Source organism: Equus caballus, chromosome 1 (assembly GCF_041296265.1).
Source record: "Equus caballus isolate H_3958 breed thoroughbred chromosome 1, TB-T2T, whole genome shotgun sequence".
Classification (NCBI taxonomy): domain Eukaryota; kingdom Metazoa; phylum Chordata; class Mammalia; order Perissodactyla; family Equidae; genus Equus; species Equus caballus.
The window spans coordinates 161599525-161616283 of NC_091684.1; the positions used below are offsets into that span (position 1 = coordinate 161599525).

At 41.1% G+C, this 16759-nt stretch overlaps 1 protein-coding gene across 5 annotated transcripts in view; it reads right to left on the minus strand.

Moving 5' to 3' along the window:
- Nucleotides 1-16759, minus strand: part of EIF2AK4 (eukaryotic translation initiation factor 2 alpha kinase 4) — a 96782-nt gene that overhangs the window by 59561 nt on the left and 20462 nt on the right. For all 5 annotated transcript variants that reach the window (XR_011440280.1, XR_011440279.1, XM_023620170.2 and 2 more), the window contains 4 exons: nt 13226-13378; nt 11093-11173; nt 9775-9923; nt 2455-2570 (listed from right to left, as the gene is read on the minus strand). Coding sequence is in view for 3 of the 5 variants with exons in the window: in XM_023620170.2 (XP_023475938.1) it covers nt 2455-2570; nt 9775-9923; nt 11093-11173; nt 13226-13378 (499 nt within the window). In the remaining 2 variants the exon portion in view is untranslated. The remainder of the gene's footprint in view (nt 1-2454; nt 2571-9774; nt 9924-11092; nt 11174-13225; nt 13379-16759) is intronic.

Here is a 16759-nt window from a genome sequence, read left to right on the forward strand (position 1 = left end):
TCCTTGTGGGGGCCGACTTGTGCACTGTAAGATATTTAGCAGCATCCCTAGCCTCTCCCCATTGGATGCCAGTAGCACCCCCTAGGCTTAACCATCAAAAATGGCTCCAGACATCATCAAATGTTCCCTAGGGGACAAAATTGCCCTCATTTCAGAACCACTGCTATACAGTATTCTTTTTCTCTGAGTATATAAGTAATAGTTTTCCATGATGTTACATTGTCTTCATAATGAAAAAACTTTTTTCAAGACACAATGATAATTACCTTTTCCATTTAAAAAAATGAAAAATTACCTATACAGATAAAACAAAGTGTTCTTAGCAAAAATACTTTGGAGAAATGTGGCTAAACTAGCTCACCTAGACTTTTTATCTGCGAAGCAGTTTTTACTTCATAGAAACGCTGACAATTTAAGAAATTTTAATTAAAGTGATCTGTTATAGTCATAATTCCTGACGTCCTTAGCCTAAGAGGAAAAAAACCCTGATGTCTGAAAATCTGTCTACCACAGAAAGCAGCCCATGGAATGTGGGATCCACACAGTACACAATGGAGACACAAGATATTAAATGTTTATGGGATGGAGTGTGCTGTTCTTTACATAAAGCCTAATTTAATTTGAGCTTTATACAGTGCAATGTCTTACAATATTTCTCTCTTCAGTTGGAACTAGGTGGGTTTAATTGCTGGTTGGTTTTTTTGTATCATAATTTTAGTATTGCCATCCTCTTCCTATCTCTTGTGAGTGATGGGGATAATAAAAGGGACAAAAGAGCAGACTGCAAATGAGGTTGTTACCAAAAGAACTCTGACTGATCCTCTATTATGTGCTGTCAATGATCATTTATACAGACAGTCCCTATAGTACTTTGTCCATATCCGTAAGGAGGTTCTCAATTCTCTCTAGTTTTAACAGCTTTAAACTGAAAAATAAATGCTAATTAGTTGGTTTTTCATAAAAGCATTTCATAGAAAATTAGGACATATTTTAAAAACTAGACCTGTTGTGAGAAAACAAAATAAATAATTTACTTAGTGGTTTTATGAAAAATTTTCAGATTGCAAACGTGTCTCCTAATGAGGGTAGTAAGGTGAATCTATCTAAGGAGCACCGAGGAGAACAGGAGGCCGACTTAAGGTAATAAGCAGCTGGATTAATTTGCCCTCCTGATTTCCCCAGATTATTGAAAATAGTGAGTTTTAGGCTGCAAATTCATGAGTCTAAAATGCCTCTGAGTCAAAGACAGTCTCAGGACCAAAGCCAATCGTCTCCACCAAGGTCACGACCCTGCCCGAATGGTTGCTTTGTCGAACAGGGCAGGCCCTGTGCACGTGGAGAATCCTGTACAGTCCAGGCAAGGCTAAGTGTCCAGTTCACAGACTAGCCAGAGGTTTGGTTTCTTCTCCTTCCACCTGCTGCCTGCTCCCTGGCAATTCCCCTGCTTACGTGTACCTCCTTAAAGAGGAAGAAAAAAAGGCACCGAAAGAAAGCAAACTTGCTTTAGATAATTTGGCCGCCTGTTAGCTCTGGTAAGAATATTCACGGGATTGAAAATTAATTATCGAATTTAGTATATGTAAGTGATCCCTACACCAGTTAGTGGCTATATCTTTATGGCTGATAGAAGATGAGGTACGTTTAAGGCAAAAGGGGTTAATATTGAAAACTTGATTTTAACATAAACAATTTGAATCCCGAATTGCTGAACCAGCTTCACTCCAAATAGCCATCAGTAGACAAAACTGTTAAATAAGACATATAGAAAATAAAGTGGTTTTCCCAGTCAGGCACAACATGCCAAGCAGGAAAATATTAAGCAGATGGATATCAACTTAAGAAAATGGGACTTGATCATTAAAGATCACAGGCGTTAGAACTCATTTTGTGACATATTTTACCAGTAGTAGATGCACACGATGCAAAATTCTACTGATTCATAATTTTTCAACCATTTTGGTTTCAATAAGTGTAACTAAGTATAATGATGAGAAACTTTAAATTATCTTTCTGCTAACAATATTTCCAAGAGCCTAGGTGTTTATTTCCATCTTACAGAAGGGAAAACCTAACTCACTTCTCGTTCTCATCACTAGGAATGGGAGCTAGAATGACTGACTATTGGCTTTCTACAGTCATGCTCCATACAATGACATTTCAGTCAATGATGGACCGCATGTACAACAGTGGTCTCATAAGATTAGTACTGTATAGCCTAGGTGTGTAGGAGGCTATACAATCTAGGTTTGTGTAAGCACACTCTATGAGGTCCACACAATGACAAATCACCTAACGATGCATTTCTCAGGATGTACGCCTGTCATTAAGTGAAACATGACTGCAGTCTTCTTTGGACTGCACTGGTCTAGATGACACAGCATCTATTCCACCGCATTCTTTCATGTTAACTTTTGTTATTAGAATAATTTAAATGAATTTAGCTAGTTTACTCACCAATACATTTCCCTTTGTGCACCATGAGCTGATCAGGACTACCCATAGAGAAATACAGGATTTCACAGGAGCCAGGAGAATCTTCACTACTACATACAGAATATTGACGTTCTCGCCTTAAAAATAAATTTGGACAGTAATTTTTTTAACTTAAGATTAACACAGGAAATTATTGCCCCTCCATTTTCTCCTGTTTACTAGTCCACTCACAGCGTAACAAGTCTATACTGGGAATTGCGTTGAAGGTGCTAATGGGAAAGTTGTTCAATTCCCACTGAGATCCTCTCCATATGAACTCTACCAACCCCTAACTCTAGATCTGTGCTGTCCAACATGGTAGCCACTACCCACACGTGGCTATCTAAAACCAAAGGTTCAGTTCTTCAACTGCCGTAGCCACATTTAAGTACTCAATAGCCACAGTGCCTAGCGGCTACTATATTGGACAGCACAGACAGAGAACATTTTCATCACCATGGAAGGTTCTACAGCAATGATTTTGATCAATCCCACATCTCTTCATTCCCATGTATATGCACATCTGGAGAAAGGGGCAACACATGGGGTTTTGAGCACTACAAATTCCTGCTCTGCAGTTGGGCCCCCAACCATTGAATGCTCATTCATTCTCTCACTTGTCTTCAGTAGATACTCTCTGCCATTGCCCTTCATGACTTTCCCAAACACTCGAAGCCGAATCCCTCCTCCTCTCCTCTTTCCCTACTTTTTTGCTGAATGAGGAACAATAGCTGGCAAGCTAGATTCTAACGCAAAAATAACGAATAAACTGGGGGAGGGGCTTGCAGGGAAGAGGCAAGGGAGAGAGCTCTTAATGGTCAGGATTGGCACTTGTAAGAAATGCTTTGATGCGGCACATGGACAGATCTCCAGAAAGCAGCCCTCTCACTCTAAGCATATCCTGACTTCTACTTTCACTGAGAACATGAGGCAACAAGAAGTGAAGCCCACACTTTCTATTGTTCTACCTATAAAGTTACTTGGTGCCTGTACCATACTTTCTTCTCCCCAGACTCTAAGGAAGGACAGCTACCCTGTCCTCGGTTCCATTCCCTCTAGTCTCCTCCGGGGTCTTGGTCCATCAGTTAGTCCCTCCCTCCCGCATGTTGAATCTGTCCCTCTATATTGGCTCCTCCCCCTCAGCCTATAAACCTCTGCTACTCCACACTCCCCTCCCTCAATCCTGCACCCCCACCTCCTCTTATTCTTTGTTTTCAAACTTTTACATTTGTTGTCTCCACTTCTGCACCTTCTATTTACTCCTCATGCCACTACACTGTCAATAAAACCACCACCTCCCTCCTACAAGCTCTCCATCTGAATTTTCCCCTTGGTTCTTTTATTGCGGGTGGTGCCCCAGTCATCCATTCTGTCTAATTGGTCAAAAACGTGTGAGTCTCCCTGGGCTCCTAGATCTCCTGCATCTAACCGATCCCCAAGTACCCTCCTCTCCTCTCCACGTCTCCTGCCCTATCGAGGTCATCACGAACCTCCTCCTAGACACATGCAATCCTCCATTATGAACTTGTTTCTCCATCTCCAACCCTTCACATCTTCCCCTTCCCTACAAACCCTACACAATGCTGATCAGACCTCTTATGATCTGAGCACCCACATATTCTAAACAGCAGGGAATGACTAATACATTGCAGTTCTGTTTATATTTCTTCCTCTAAAGTTATTTGTGCAACCAGGGGCACGCTGAAATTTAGGCAGAAAAGGACAAAAGCAAAGGTTTAAAATGATATGGTAGACTTATTTTACCTAGAAGCACCTCTCCATCAGCTCCGCCCCCTCCAAAAGATGGTGCTAATAGTCATTTCAGTCTAGGTCCTCTTTATGTTCTTTAGTTTACAGTGTATAAATGCCTGGTTTTAAAGTGTTTTCAAATATTAATCACCCCAACATGACTCTTAAGTACAAACACAATGAGAATGTTAAGGGCCGGCCTGGTGGCACAGCGGTTAAGATTGCGCGTTCCGCTTCTCGGCAGCCCAGGGTTGGCCAGTTCGGATCCTGAGTGCGGACATGGCACCGCTTGGCACACCATGCTGTGGTAGGCATCCCACATATAAAGTAGAGGAAGATGGGCACGGATGTTAGCTCAGGGCCAAGCTTCCTCAGCAAACAAGAGGAGGACTGGCAGTAGTTAGCTCAGGGCTAATCTTCCTCAAAAAAAAAAGGGAATGTTAAGAGTGCTAGTGAGAAGAATAAAAATAATTTTAGGGGCTGGCCCCGTGGCCGAGTGGTTAAGTGTGCATGCTCCGCTACAAAGGCCTAGGGTTTCGCTGGTTCGCATCCTGAGTGTGGACACGGCACCACTTGTCAGGCCCTGCTGAGACGGCGTCCCACATGCCACAGCTAGAAGGACCCACAACTAAAAAAAGTATATAAATATACAACTATGTACTGGGGAGATTTGGGGAGAAAAAGCAGAAAAAAAAAATAAAATCATTTTAGAAGTGAAGGCATCAAGAAAATGACAAATATGTTACATGCTACACAGGATAGATTGTCTGACAGCAGGAATGATTCTGAAGCATAAAAAGTAAATCACAGTGAGTTTGAAGGAAGGAATAAAGAGGCAAAATTCAATGTCATCAGTGTCTCCTGTTTTCACCGAAAGAGTATATATATTGGGTGCTCATACTGTCTACTTCAAACTCAACAAGAATTGGGTTTAGAACAACCTTTTGGAAGCTAATCCATTCATAAATAAAACAGCTTCTGAACTCCAGCAGAAATAGCCAGCCCAATGCAAACAAATGGTATTTAGAAGCAACAACACTGGGTGCATTGTCAGTGATCTGTTCTAGATTATAGAATGTTCATAGGGGCTTGCAATATTAGAAACATCACCCATGTTTTCAGTTTTCCCAAGTAGCTGTGGGAGTACACAAGGATAAAGAGTGTTTTAAACAAAACTGCCAAATAATATTAACTAGGTCTTACAAAGGACAGAGAATTACACAAAATTAAGCTTTAGAAGACTAAATTAGGCATCTAGGACCTTGACGCCTGAAAACAGAAGATGATTTTTTTTAAAAAGCCACATGGCAAGAAGACAGGTGGCAATATCTCAAGGGGGAACTTGAGAATTGGGCTCCCATCCAAACGACTGCTCCACCAAGATGGCCCATGATGCAGACGGCTGGGATCGGACGGAGGGAGGGGCGTCTCACCTGAGGCACAAGGGGGCTGGGACAGTCTCACCTTCCTGCCTAACTCACCAAGATGACACAGAAAAATCTGGCTCTTGATCCCTCAGTTTGAAACTCAGGGCAGCTTTGTGGAAATAAAGTTAACAAGAATTCCTGACGTTGTTTAATTTGAGATGAACCAGTCTATGCATCCATGGAACCAACCAGAGAAACAGCAAACAATGGAGGATCAAAGGTGTGGAGAGCTCCATCAGGGATCTCCCCTCCCCTCCCCACATCCTTTGTACTTTAGTGGCTCCCCAGCTTTCTGGGGAAAGTGGAGGGAATCCCATGTCCCATAGTTATCTCTTCTCTATAAGGATAAACAGCCAGCTATTACCACAGCTGGTTTTAGGACAGGGAAAACAAATCAGGAGATAACCTGATCTTGTTGGATGGTGGAAATAGGTGTAACAGGGAAATCCTAGATTCTGGACTACACTTTAGTAATCTCGAAGAAGGCAAGTCTGAAAATATGAAAATAATTCTCTACCACGAACTATTTTATGGAGATTTTTTTCGCTTCTCCTAAAAAGTTCAAAGTGCCTGTTTACGAGATACAACATCTCTGGGAAGAAGGCAGGGATTGGGGAGGACGATGTCTGCACTTTACAAAACACAACCTAACACTGAATTGCATACTTTAAAATGGTTAATTTCATGTTATTCAAATTTCACCTCAATTAAAAAAAAAAAAGAAGTAAATCCTTCAAGGGGGAAAAAAGACAACTCAAAGGACAGAAAATAAAGTTCTTCAACAAAGGTAAAAACTCACCAGTGAAAAGCTGAGCCAAGAGACCAGGCCCCTGGGCATCAGGCCTTTAAGTTCTTTCTACTAGAACAGTGAGTGATTTTCTTTCCTTCCCTTCTTTTGTTTTAAGCAGTGGTAACCTTTTGGTAAATAAAGCCCTACTGACTTTTTATCTATCCCACAGGAAAAAGAAAAACAGAGCTGCCCTGGGTCAAGAGGCTGCAGACCCTAAAAGTGCCCGAAAGATAGTTTCTCCCTTTCTTTCCTTCCCCCCCCTGCATCAGATGTTTATTGAGCACCTACTAAGTGTCTGCCAGGCACTGTTCCAGGCCCCGAGGAAAACCTAGATGAGGACCTTGCTCTCATGAACTCTAGGCTCTCATGGAAGGAGACACAATAAAAAAGCAAACAAAAGAATAAGATTTTCAGCGAGTGATAAGTGCTATGGAGGAAAATAAAACAGGGAATTGGAGAACAAGTGACTAAGCAGGGAAGTAGGGTAGAGGGTGCTAGGGCAGGCGCCTCTGAGGCCACCTTTGTGGGGAGAATTGACGATAGGAGGAGCTGACAATGCAAAGTGCCAGAGGGAGAGCGTCCCAAGCACAGCGATCAGCAGGAGCCCCAAGGCAGGAAGGAGCTTGGTGCGCTCAAAACACTGAGAGGCTCAAAACACTGAGAGACGAGGTGGCTGCAATGCACTGAGGGTGAGGGAGAGGGGAGAGCGGTATCAAAGGAGATGTGAAAACCACTCCTCTATCCACTCTCACCTTTAGCCAGGAAGAACTTCACACAGCGTGAATCAGATGATATCTTATTCCTGTTTAAAACCCACAAAGGCTTCTCGTTACACTTGAACTTCTGACCTGGCCAACAAAAAGCCTTCTGTGACCTGTTCCTGCCTGCCCTCCTTGAACCACTCTCTTCATGCCCACTAATTCTAGCCACACTGCTCTGCCTGATGAGCAGACAAGCCCGTGCCAGCCTCAGGTCTTCTGCACCAGCTGTTCTTCAGCTGTGTGGCTGGTTTCTTCTCATTGTCCAGACCCTGTATCCCGCCAATTTAACACCACTCTCCTTTAGTCACTCGAGATCCAGTCCTTGTATTTTTTCCTCCAAACACCCAATCTAAAGTAGCCATCCAGTCTTTCTGCAACCCTGCCTATTTTAATTCTCTGCAGAGCACTAATCATTATCTGACATTTTCTGGTTTACTTGTCGACAGTCTCCTCCAACTAGATTATAAGGTCCATGAAACCAGTCCTTCTTGATCTTGTTTATTGAATCCTCAGGACTCAGAACAGTGTCTGGCATTTACGAAGTGCTCATGAAGTATCAGTTGAATGAATGAATGAATGAATGATCATGGGTCTAGATTTTATTATGTTTAGTTATAATCAATTCAAATATTGCCTACTAACAACACTGATGACGAGGTCATCTCTACCAACTCTACTAAATGTATCCACTAACTGAAAGAATAAAATGGAATACTTTGCTTATTTCCTTTGATTTTCCAACCCATAAAGAACAATGAACAGCAAAGAAGAAAAAGAATCAAGCGTACACACTGAGATATTTTGGTACATCAAGGACTTTTTATTTCTTAACCAAAGAAGCACGGAAACTACACTTTAAGAAAGATTCATTCTTTCCTAGTCAGTAGCCAACACAGTGCCAGAGTTCCATGCAAGTGTGCACAACACCTTGGCAAACAATAGATGAAAATTATTTCTCTGCATGTTCCTTCTTGGATGCTCATGGAATGCTGTTCTATCCAGATATACAAATGTCACTCTACAAGCACTACACAAAAAGGTGTTCTACCTGTGTCACAGGAAGAGACAATTTCCTGTTCTTTCCTGAATAAACTTGCTAATCTTTGATCCCAAAAGCAAGTCTAATGTTGGACCCACTGTTTCTAGTTAGCCACAAAAATGGAAACGTTTAAACTTAAAAAAAATTGTGTTTTATATACCCAAAAAGACTTATTCACAGCATTGATTTATTTCTACTGTTTCTAACAGAATAGGAATTTGTCAAATATTTCCTGTTGTAATACTCTAACAACTTCAGTATGTTACCTATTGGAAGCCCAGTTGCAAAAATAATCTAAATTGGTGTAAAGAGTTACAATCTTAAAATGGAATTGTTACCAGAAACAGAATTCAAAAAAACATTTCGTTCACCTTAACAGTAGGTGGTTAAACATTAACATCAAAATGATTTCTGAGCTGATTTTTTTAAAAGTAGATAATTAGAGAAAGAACTAAAATGGTTCCTTCTTATAAACAAACTGTAACCGGAAAGTTTATATAAGTCTTTAGTTTGGTACCTAAAATGTTTCTTTTCATAGAAGCAAAGTGTTGGTTTTAAGTGCTGCTTAGATTCTGACAAGAGAAAGGTTAAGCACGCAGTGAAGCCAAGTTATAATACCTACACTACTTAATCATCCACCCACTCATAAATGGATTCGGCACTAAAATTCCTTTCTAGTCTGCAGGGGGTCAGAGCAAATACACAGAGACGTCTCAGTTCTTTAGTGGAAAAGGATGTGGAGCAAGAGGTAGTGTCTTTCATGTGACTGCTGGCGGCAGGGAACAACCCAGAAGCCCATCTGCAATGACCGGGAAGCCCAGTGTCCTCAGAAGCAATAGGGAGGGGAGCCCTGACAGCAAACGGGCTCCCTTTTTCATGCAAAGGATCTTCCACACCTGTGCTCATTTTGGAGCATTCCCCACATCTGTGGTGGGACCCAAGGCGTTAGACACTGAGACACAAGCAGTGTGAAAGTCAACTGGATGGCGATTGAGATGGAAGAAAATTTTCTAAAATCGCTCACCAAATAGTTAGATCATTAAAAGTCATACCAAACTACACTGGAGACAAGATTGTGAAGGACTGTGAAGGAGAGAAAATTGTTATAGGCTGTTATAAAGGAGAATGAGCCACAAAACCGGTTTCATTAAAGATACTTGGAGAGTATTAAAACAAATGAAGATTTTTTTTCCTGCTTTTTCTCCCCAAATGCCCCCAGTATATAGTTGTATATTTCAGTTGTGCGTCCTTCTAGTTGTGGCACGTGGGACGCTGCCTCAACATGGCCTGATGAGCAGTGCCATGTCCACGCCCAGGATCCGAACCCTCGACCGCTGAAGCGGACCGCGCCAACTTAACCACTTGGCCACGGGGCCGGCCCCAAAGATTTTTATATTGCTACTAATACAATAAGACATACAGACTTTGAAAAAGTTATTAAAACTATTATTTTAAAATTCCATCAAATTTTACTCTAAGTTGTTTTAATCCTGCTTCATCCTTTATCCTTCCAGATCAGAAATCTCAGGGACTTACTTAGACCTTCCAGAGGAGTTGGTCCGATGTTTACCATTTCCTACAAAGTCAGAAGAGCCTCCAAGGAGAACGGCAGCTGTTCTTAGTCTTTCTGGGTCTTTCCTAGGGGTATGATCTTGGTTTGACAAACTAACAATTTCCAAACGTTCCTAGAAAAAACAAAAGTAAAACTGACTTTAGATGTAAGTCATAAATGGAAGACAACCATGGTACCTAATTATAAATTCAATAGCGAGTACAAATCTTATTTAAGCTGAATGCTTACAAGTGTAATAAAGTTGAACCCAACTTTTAAAAATTTAGTGTACTGGTTGTACTGGTTCAAGAACTGAAGGCCAGGTTACAATTTCAAGAGAATGTGAACTTTATAAATGAAAATGCTAGGATCTTGGAAAATGCGTGAAAAGTTAGGGAGAAGAGCAAGGGGAGATGAACAGAAAGGGGAAGGATTCAAAGCAGAGTGGCTGTCGGGAAGGGAGATCGGCTCAGACAGGAGAACTGGTGGAAACAGGAATATCACCTTACATTTGTGTACGGCTCTGTACTCTCACAGAAGGCATACATTTATCTGTGGAATAATTACATGAGACAGAAGAAAAGGCATCGTCAGTCCCATTTTAGGGGATGAGGAAAATGAGGCACAGAGAGTGTCACCTGTCAAGGTCACAGAGCTCGGGAGTAAAAAAGCCGACGCTTTAAGCCAGGTGCTCCTTCTTGTACATCACTGCCTCCTCCCACTACACCTCACAGTTTCCTTTAAGCTAAATGCCGTACTTAGATAAATGAGAATGAGTAAAATTTTCAGTGGACCTCTCCAAATACATAAAACTGGTGCTTTGACTGAGCTAGACTCAGGAAAAATACAGGAAAAAGACTTTATCCTTTTTCACCAATGCCTTTCAAACTTGTTCTGCTGAATCCTTCCTTTCCATCACTGAAAGAAATCTCAGGCAGATCCATATGGTTTCCATTCACTCTTCAGTATGAATGATTAGTTCTATTTTCCAGGTATTAAGAATTCCAGTCTGGGTTAATTATCAAAGCTTCAATCTCTTCTCTCCCTCGACGCGTTTGATAAACTACTCTAGTTACATAAGCCTAAGGTCATCTGCAGATAATATACAACTCTAAATTTTGCTACCTATTTAGGGAATCTACAATAGACAATAAACGATGTTTGGGGGATATCTTTAGTGCTTCACTTTAAGCTTTACTACTGATAGTAACATAGGAGGGGAAAATATCACCAACAGCAATAAAAAGATTTTATGTTTAGCAAAATGTAAACTATTCTAGTACGGCAGAACTGATAGAGTACCTGCTTAGCCATTTCTTTCCTTTTTTTCTCTTCTTTGATCTCTTCTTTCCTTCTCTGAATCTCATGAAGGATTTCACGTTGCTGCAATGAAACATACCACCATCAAATGTCAATCTCTGAAACCCATGCAACATATCAATTCTGAAATCACAAAAAATCCTTTGAATTTCACTAATTCAAGCCCTCCTTTCCTAAGAGACCCGAGTTTATAGAACATTAGTACAAATTGGAGTTACATCAGTTTTATCAGAGTTCTTATGCAATAGGCATTCCCATTTAAATAGGTCTCAAGACTGTGGGGAGTGGCATTTACTCCCCACTCTTCATGTTTCCATGCGGAGGGACTTTCACTACGGCAACGCCACTGGCCTCACTTCTTCCCACACTTGACTTCGCCCCTCCTCTTTGATATCTGCCTGTCTGCAGAACCACGCGCTGGTGCCTGCCTCTGCCACTGGCTGCAGGGCCGACTCAGTGGAGGTGGGCTGAGCTGTCAGTGCCTGGACCTGGGGGGGCAATGGCACAGGCACCACACCCACACGCCATGGACCTTCATGTACATTTTCCCAACAGCTTTCTCAGTATTAAAAATGGCATTCTGATCTCTATCCATTCGACTCATGCATCTTTGCTCAAATGGTTCTGAATTTAGGTAAGAAAATAGTGTTTTTATGAGTCCCCTAGAATACCAGGTTGTAAATATCAAAACTAATAAGAGACTCATCAAAAACTATAACAGCAATAGCACAAAATGTAAAAACATACCCAAAGCTTATAGGTAGTTACAGCAGTACACCAAAATAAGATTGCTAAGTATCTTTATTTTCTAATAAAAATGTGCCTTCCTAAAAATCGTTAACAGTTAAGAAACTTCCAAACTCTATTAAATAGGAGATAAGCAACAACAAAATGAATGGGACCCACAAAGAGAGAGTGTTAACATACAGGATGAACAAAATAAAGCAGAAAAAAAAAAAAAATGAACCTGGAGCAAGAACCTAAGAAAAGCAGGAAAAACAAAACCCTAGAAGTAACTGTAAGAAATAGCAACATCTAAAGGAAGAAAACTAGAAAGCTCACCAAAAGATAAAAATAAACAGAGAAATATTCCTGGATAGGAAGTCTGAATATTGCCAAGACGTCAATTCTTCCTAAAGGAATAGATAAGTTTAGTGCAATTTTACTCAAAATCCCAGGGTTTTTTTTTTTTTTTTTTTATTTTGAGAAAGCAATCCTACAGTTCATCTGTAAGAGTAAATGAGTGAGAATGGCTAAGAAAAAAAAAGAATACTGGAAGATGAAGAGACAAGGGGCTTGAATTTTCAGATATTAAAACATTTATCAAGATACAACAATTCAAAGAGTATGGCATAGACCCAAGAAAAAATAGACGAATTGAGCGAGATAGGTCATTCACAAATAGAACTTAGTACATATTAGCTAAAATACACTTTAAAGGAAGTATTACAAATCACTTAAGAAAGAATGATTATTTAATAAACGTGTTAGGAAAATGGGAAAAAAAAATAAATTTAGACTCTCATTTCTACAACCCAGACCAAAGTAAGTTCTAGATAAGTTGACTAAAAGACTAAAGAGGAAACAAAAACTAGCTTAAAAATCAAGAAGGAGATTTTGACACGTACATTATCTTTGATTAAACGATTCAAAAATAACACAGGAGTATACATCCTCACGCAAATAAAGAAAAAATACAAACGCTTAGTGAACCCAAAGAGTTCAGTCTCTGACTTCTGCTGTCACTGGGGCACGAGATGCTTGTCCCACAGAGGGAAGAAAGAAAGAGCCTCTAAAACTCAGTCAAAGTCCTGCACAGCTTTACAAGCGCAGAAAGACCACAAGAAGCTTGGCTAAGCTGCCTTCTTTTTTCTTTTCTTTTAGTTAAAGACCTGGACTAAAGGTTCTAGGGGCAGCACCAATGTTTGTGGGGAGGGAACCACTCACAGAATTTCTCAGTTACTCTTAGGGCATCCTTGCACGTGAATCCATAGTTCTTGAATCAAATACTGAGCAAAACTTCAAAACAGCTAACTGTGTAGGCAGAGACAGAGTAAAAACCTATACAAGCTCAGAGTCCTCCGGGCTGGTGCCCCGGAGTGACAAGAGTCTTACCTCCTGCTCCTTTTTCCTCTCGGCCTCTATCAGCCTCCGCTGCTCCTCCTGAGCCTGCCTTGCCAGCATTTCTTCATGAAAAGACTTGGGAGGGGGCTTGTTATGCTCGCTGAGGAATGACTGCACGTGGTAAGCCAACTCAAATATCATCACCTAAATGCATAGATGAAAATCAACCACAAACGGTCAAATAATGGGAAGACAGGGCCAAAAGGAAAGACATACATGCAGGCAATCAGAGACCCACTCATAGCAGTGATATTCATCTTCACACGACACATTCTGAATTAGGTATATGATGCAATCACGGCAGGAAAAAGCTTTTACAGGAATGATCCCATTGTGTTGCCATCGAGACAAATCACCATCCAGATAAATAAAAAGCTTCACTTTCCTTTTGTAGTCCTATTCAATTTATTGGCATTTTTTTATACAATAAATCCAATAAAAGGTTTTTCTGTGCAAATAAATCTGATAAACTATATACGACTGCATAAAAGTGAAAACCACTTTCCCAACTAGAAAACCTGCCTAAATAATGACAGTTGAGCAGAGGGTAATCATTGCTAACACGAGAGCTTTCATCTGCCCCCACAGCATCCTGAGAACATTGTATCGGGGTACGGAGGCAACTATTTAAAGGCCTCTATATGCCCCTGCTAGCAATGGCCCAGCAGGACGCTGATCAACACTCAGCATTTCATTTCCACTGAGGGAAGCATTCACACATTGTACCCGAAGGAAAAATGCCCCCCTCAGACATTCTTGATGTGAACACAGGAAGCCACTTTTCTCTACCCTAAGTCATAAATCATACCCAGGTTGGTAAACCAATAGAACAAGGGTTTCTGGGACCCGACATTGACTGACTATCCCAACCTGAAAGAGGTCAAGAGTGCCACGCTCCTTCTGCAGAGGACCACCACTCTCAAGTTTCTTGTTTCTCAATTAGAGTGAAGCAGCTTAAACATTCTTATTTCTAAGGGGACTTACCAGGGTGGCAAACAGTAACAGAAGTCATCGTACACAAGAAGATAAAGTTAGTTCACTTGGTGTTCACTTTTCTCTCGAGCAGTAAACGAAAGGAACCACAGCTACCGTAAGGGGAGGGTAAGATATTTTTATTACGCCAGAGCTGTGGCATTCACTGGATATACTTCGATTCACAGTCGAGAAACACTCATCTGGAGTCTAAGAGGCAAGTTCTTCTAAGAAACGCTCTTATAAGGAAAGCTGGGAAAAGTAGGCAGTTTCTATTATATCAAAGAGAAACCGCTTCTACACCAGGAAGTGGCCAGGAGCCAAACGATGGAGGATTTTCTTTCGCCAATTTATTTAATTTACTAGGATTTTCTCTACAAACAAATCTGATAAAATATGAGAGACTGGATGAAAATAAGAACTATTCTCCCAACTGGCTCTGGTCCCTCTCTCCCCCATATCTACATGGTCCATTGTCCTGCTCCTCTCAGGCCTCTGCTCAAATGTCACCTTATCAGAGGCCTCTCCTGACCTCCTTATTTACAACAGTCTCTCCACCATCACCTCACAATACACATCTCTACTAGTCAGGGCTCTCCAGAAAAACAGAACCAATAGGATGTGTGTGTGTGTGTGTGTATACATAGAGAGAGACGGAGAGGTGGATATTGATTGATTGATTGATTGGTTGGTTGACTTTAAGGAATTGGCTCACGAGATTATAGAAGCTGGCAAGTCCAAAATCTGTAGGGTAGGCCGGCAGGCTGGAGACCCAGGGAAGAGGTGATGTTGCAGTTCAAGTCCGAAGGCCATCTCCTGGCAATTCCCTCTTCTTCCAGGGAGGCCAGTCTTTTTTCTATTAAAGCCTTCAACTGCTTAAATGAGACCCACCCACATTACGGAGGGGAATTTGCTTAACTCAAAGTCTACTGATTTAAATGTTAATCTCATCTAAAAAATACCTTCACAGAAACATCTAGAATAATGTTTGGCCAAATATCAGAGTACTGTGGCCTAAGCGAAGCTGAGAGAAAATTAACCATCACAACATCTATTAGGACAGCTAAAATAAAAAAGTGACAACACCTTGGGGCCACCCAGTGGCGCAGCGGTTTAGTGCGCATGTTCCATTTGGAGGCCCAGGGTTCGCCGGTTCGGATCCCAGGTGCGGACATGGCACTGCTTGGCAGGCCATGCTGTGGTAGGTGTCCCACATATAAAGTAGAGGAAGATGGGCACAGATATTAGCTCAGGGCCAGTCTTCCTCTGCAAAAAGAGGAGGATTGGCAGCAGATGTTGGCTCAGGGCTCATCTTCCTCAAAAAACAAAGAAAAAGCGACAACACCAAATGGTGGCAAGGATGTGCAGAAACTGGATCACTCCCCTATTGCTGGTGGGAATGTAAAGTGGTACAGCCAATCTGGAAAAGTTTGGCAGTTTCTTAAAAACTGAACATGTAACTGCTGTATACCTACAACTGTACTCCTGGGCACTTATCCAGAGAAATGAAAACTTAGGTTCACACAAAAACCTGTACATGAATGTTTATAGCAGCTTTATGTTTAATAGCCAAACACTGGAAACAATCCAGATCTCTTTCACCTGGCAGATGGCTAAAGAAACAATGGTACATCTACATCATGGACCACTACTCAGCAATAAAAAGTAACAACTACTGACAAATGCAACAATTTGGATGAGTCTCCAGAGAATTATACTGAGTGAAAAGAAGCCAATCCCGAAGGTTACATACTATATGATTCTACTTACTTCCTCGAAATGAGAAAACTACAGAAATGGAGAAGAGATTAGTCATTGCCAAGTGTCAAGGAGAGGGTGGAGGTGAAAGGGGGTGGCTAGAAAAGGGCACCATGAGGGATCCTTCTGGTGATGGAACTATTCTGTATCTCGACTCTATCAATGTCAGTACCCTGGTTATGATGCTGTGCTATAGTTTTGTACAATGTTACTGTTGGGGCAAACTGGGTAAGGAGTACATGGGATCTCTCAATATTATTTCTAACAACTGCATGTGAATTTGTAATTATCTCAAAATAAAAAGTGTAATTTAAAATAAAGCCAAAAAGAAGGCAGCAACAAAGGCAAAAAGCTTTGGGGACTTTTTGGGGACTAAAACAAATCAAAGTGGGACTACAACAAATTAAAAAACTTCTATACAGCAAAGGAAACCATCCACAAAATGAAAAGGCAACCTAGAGAATGGGAGAAAATATTTGCAAATCAGATATCTGATAAGGGGCTAATATCCAAAATATATAAGGAACTCATCCAACTCAATAGCAAAAAACCCAATTAAAAAATGGGCAGAGGAACACAACAGACATTTTTCCAAAGAAGACAGATGGCCAACAGGTACATGAAAAGGGGCTCAACATCACTCATCATCAGGGAGATGCAAATCCAAACCACAATGAGATACCAGCTCACACCTGTTAGAATGACTATCATTAAAAAGACAACAGATGACAAATGTTGGCAAAGATGTAGAGAAAAGGGAACCCTTGTGCACTGTTGGTGGGAATGGAAATTGGT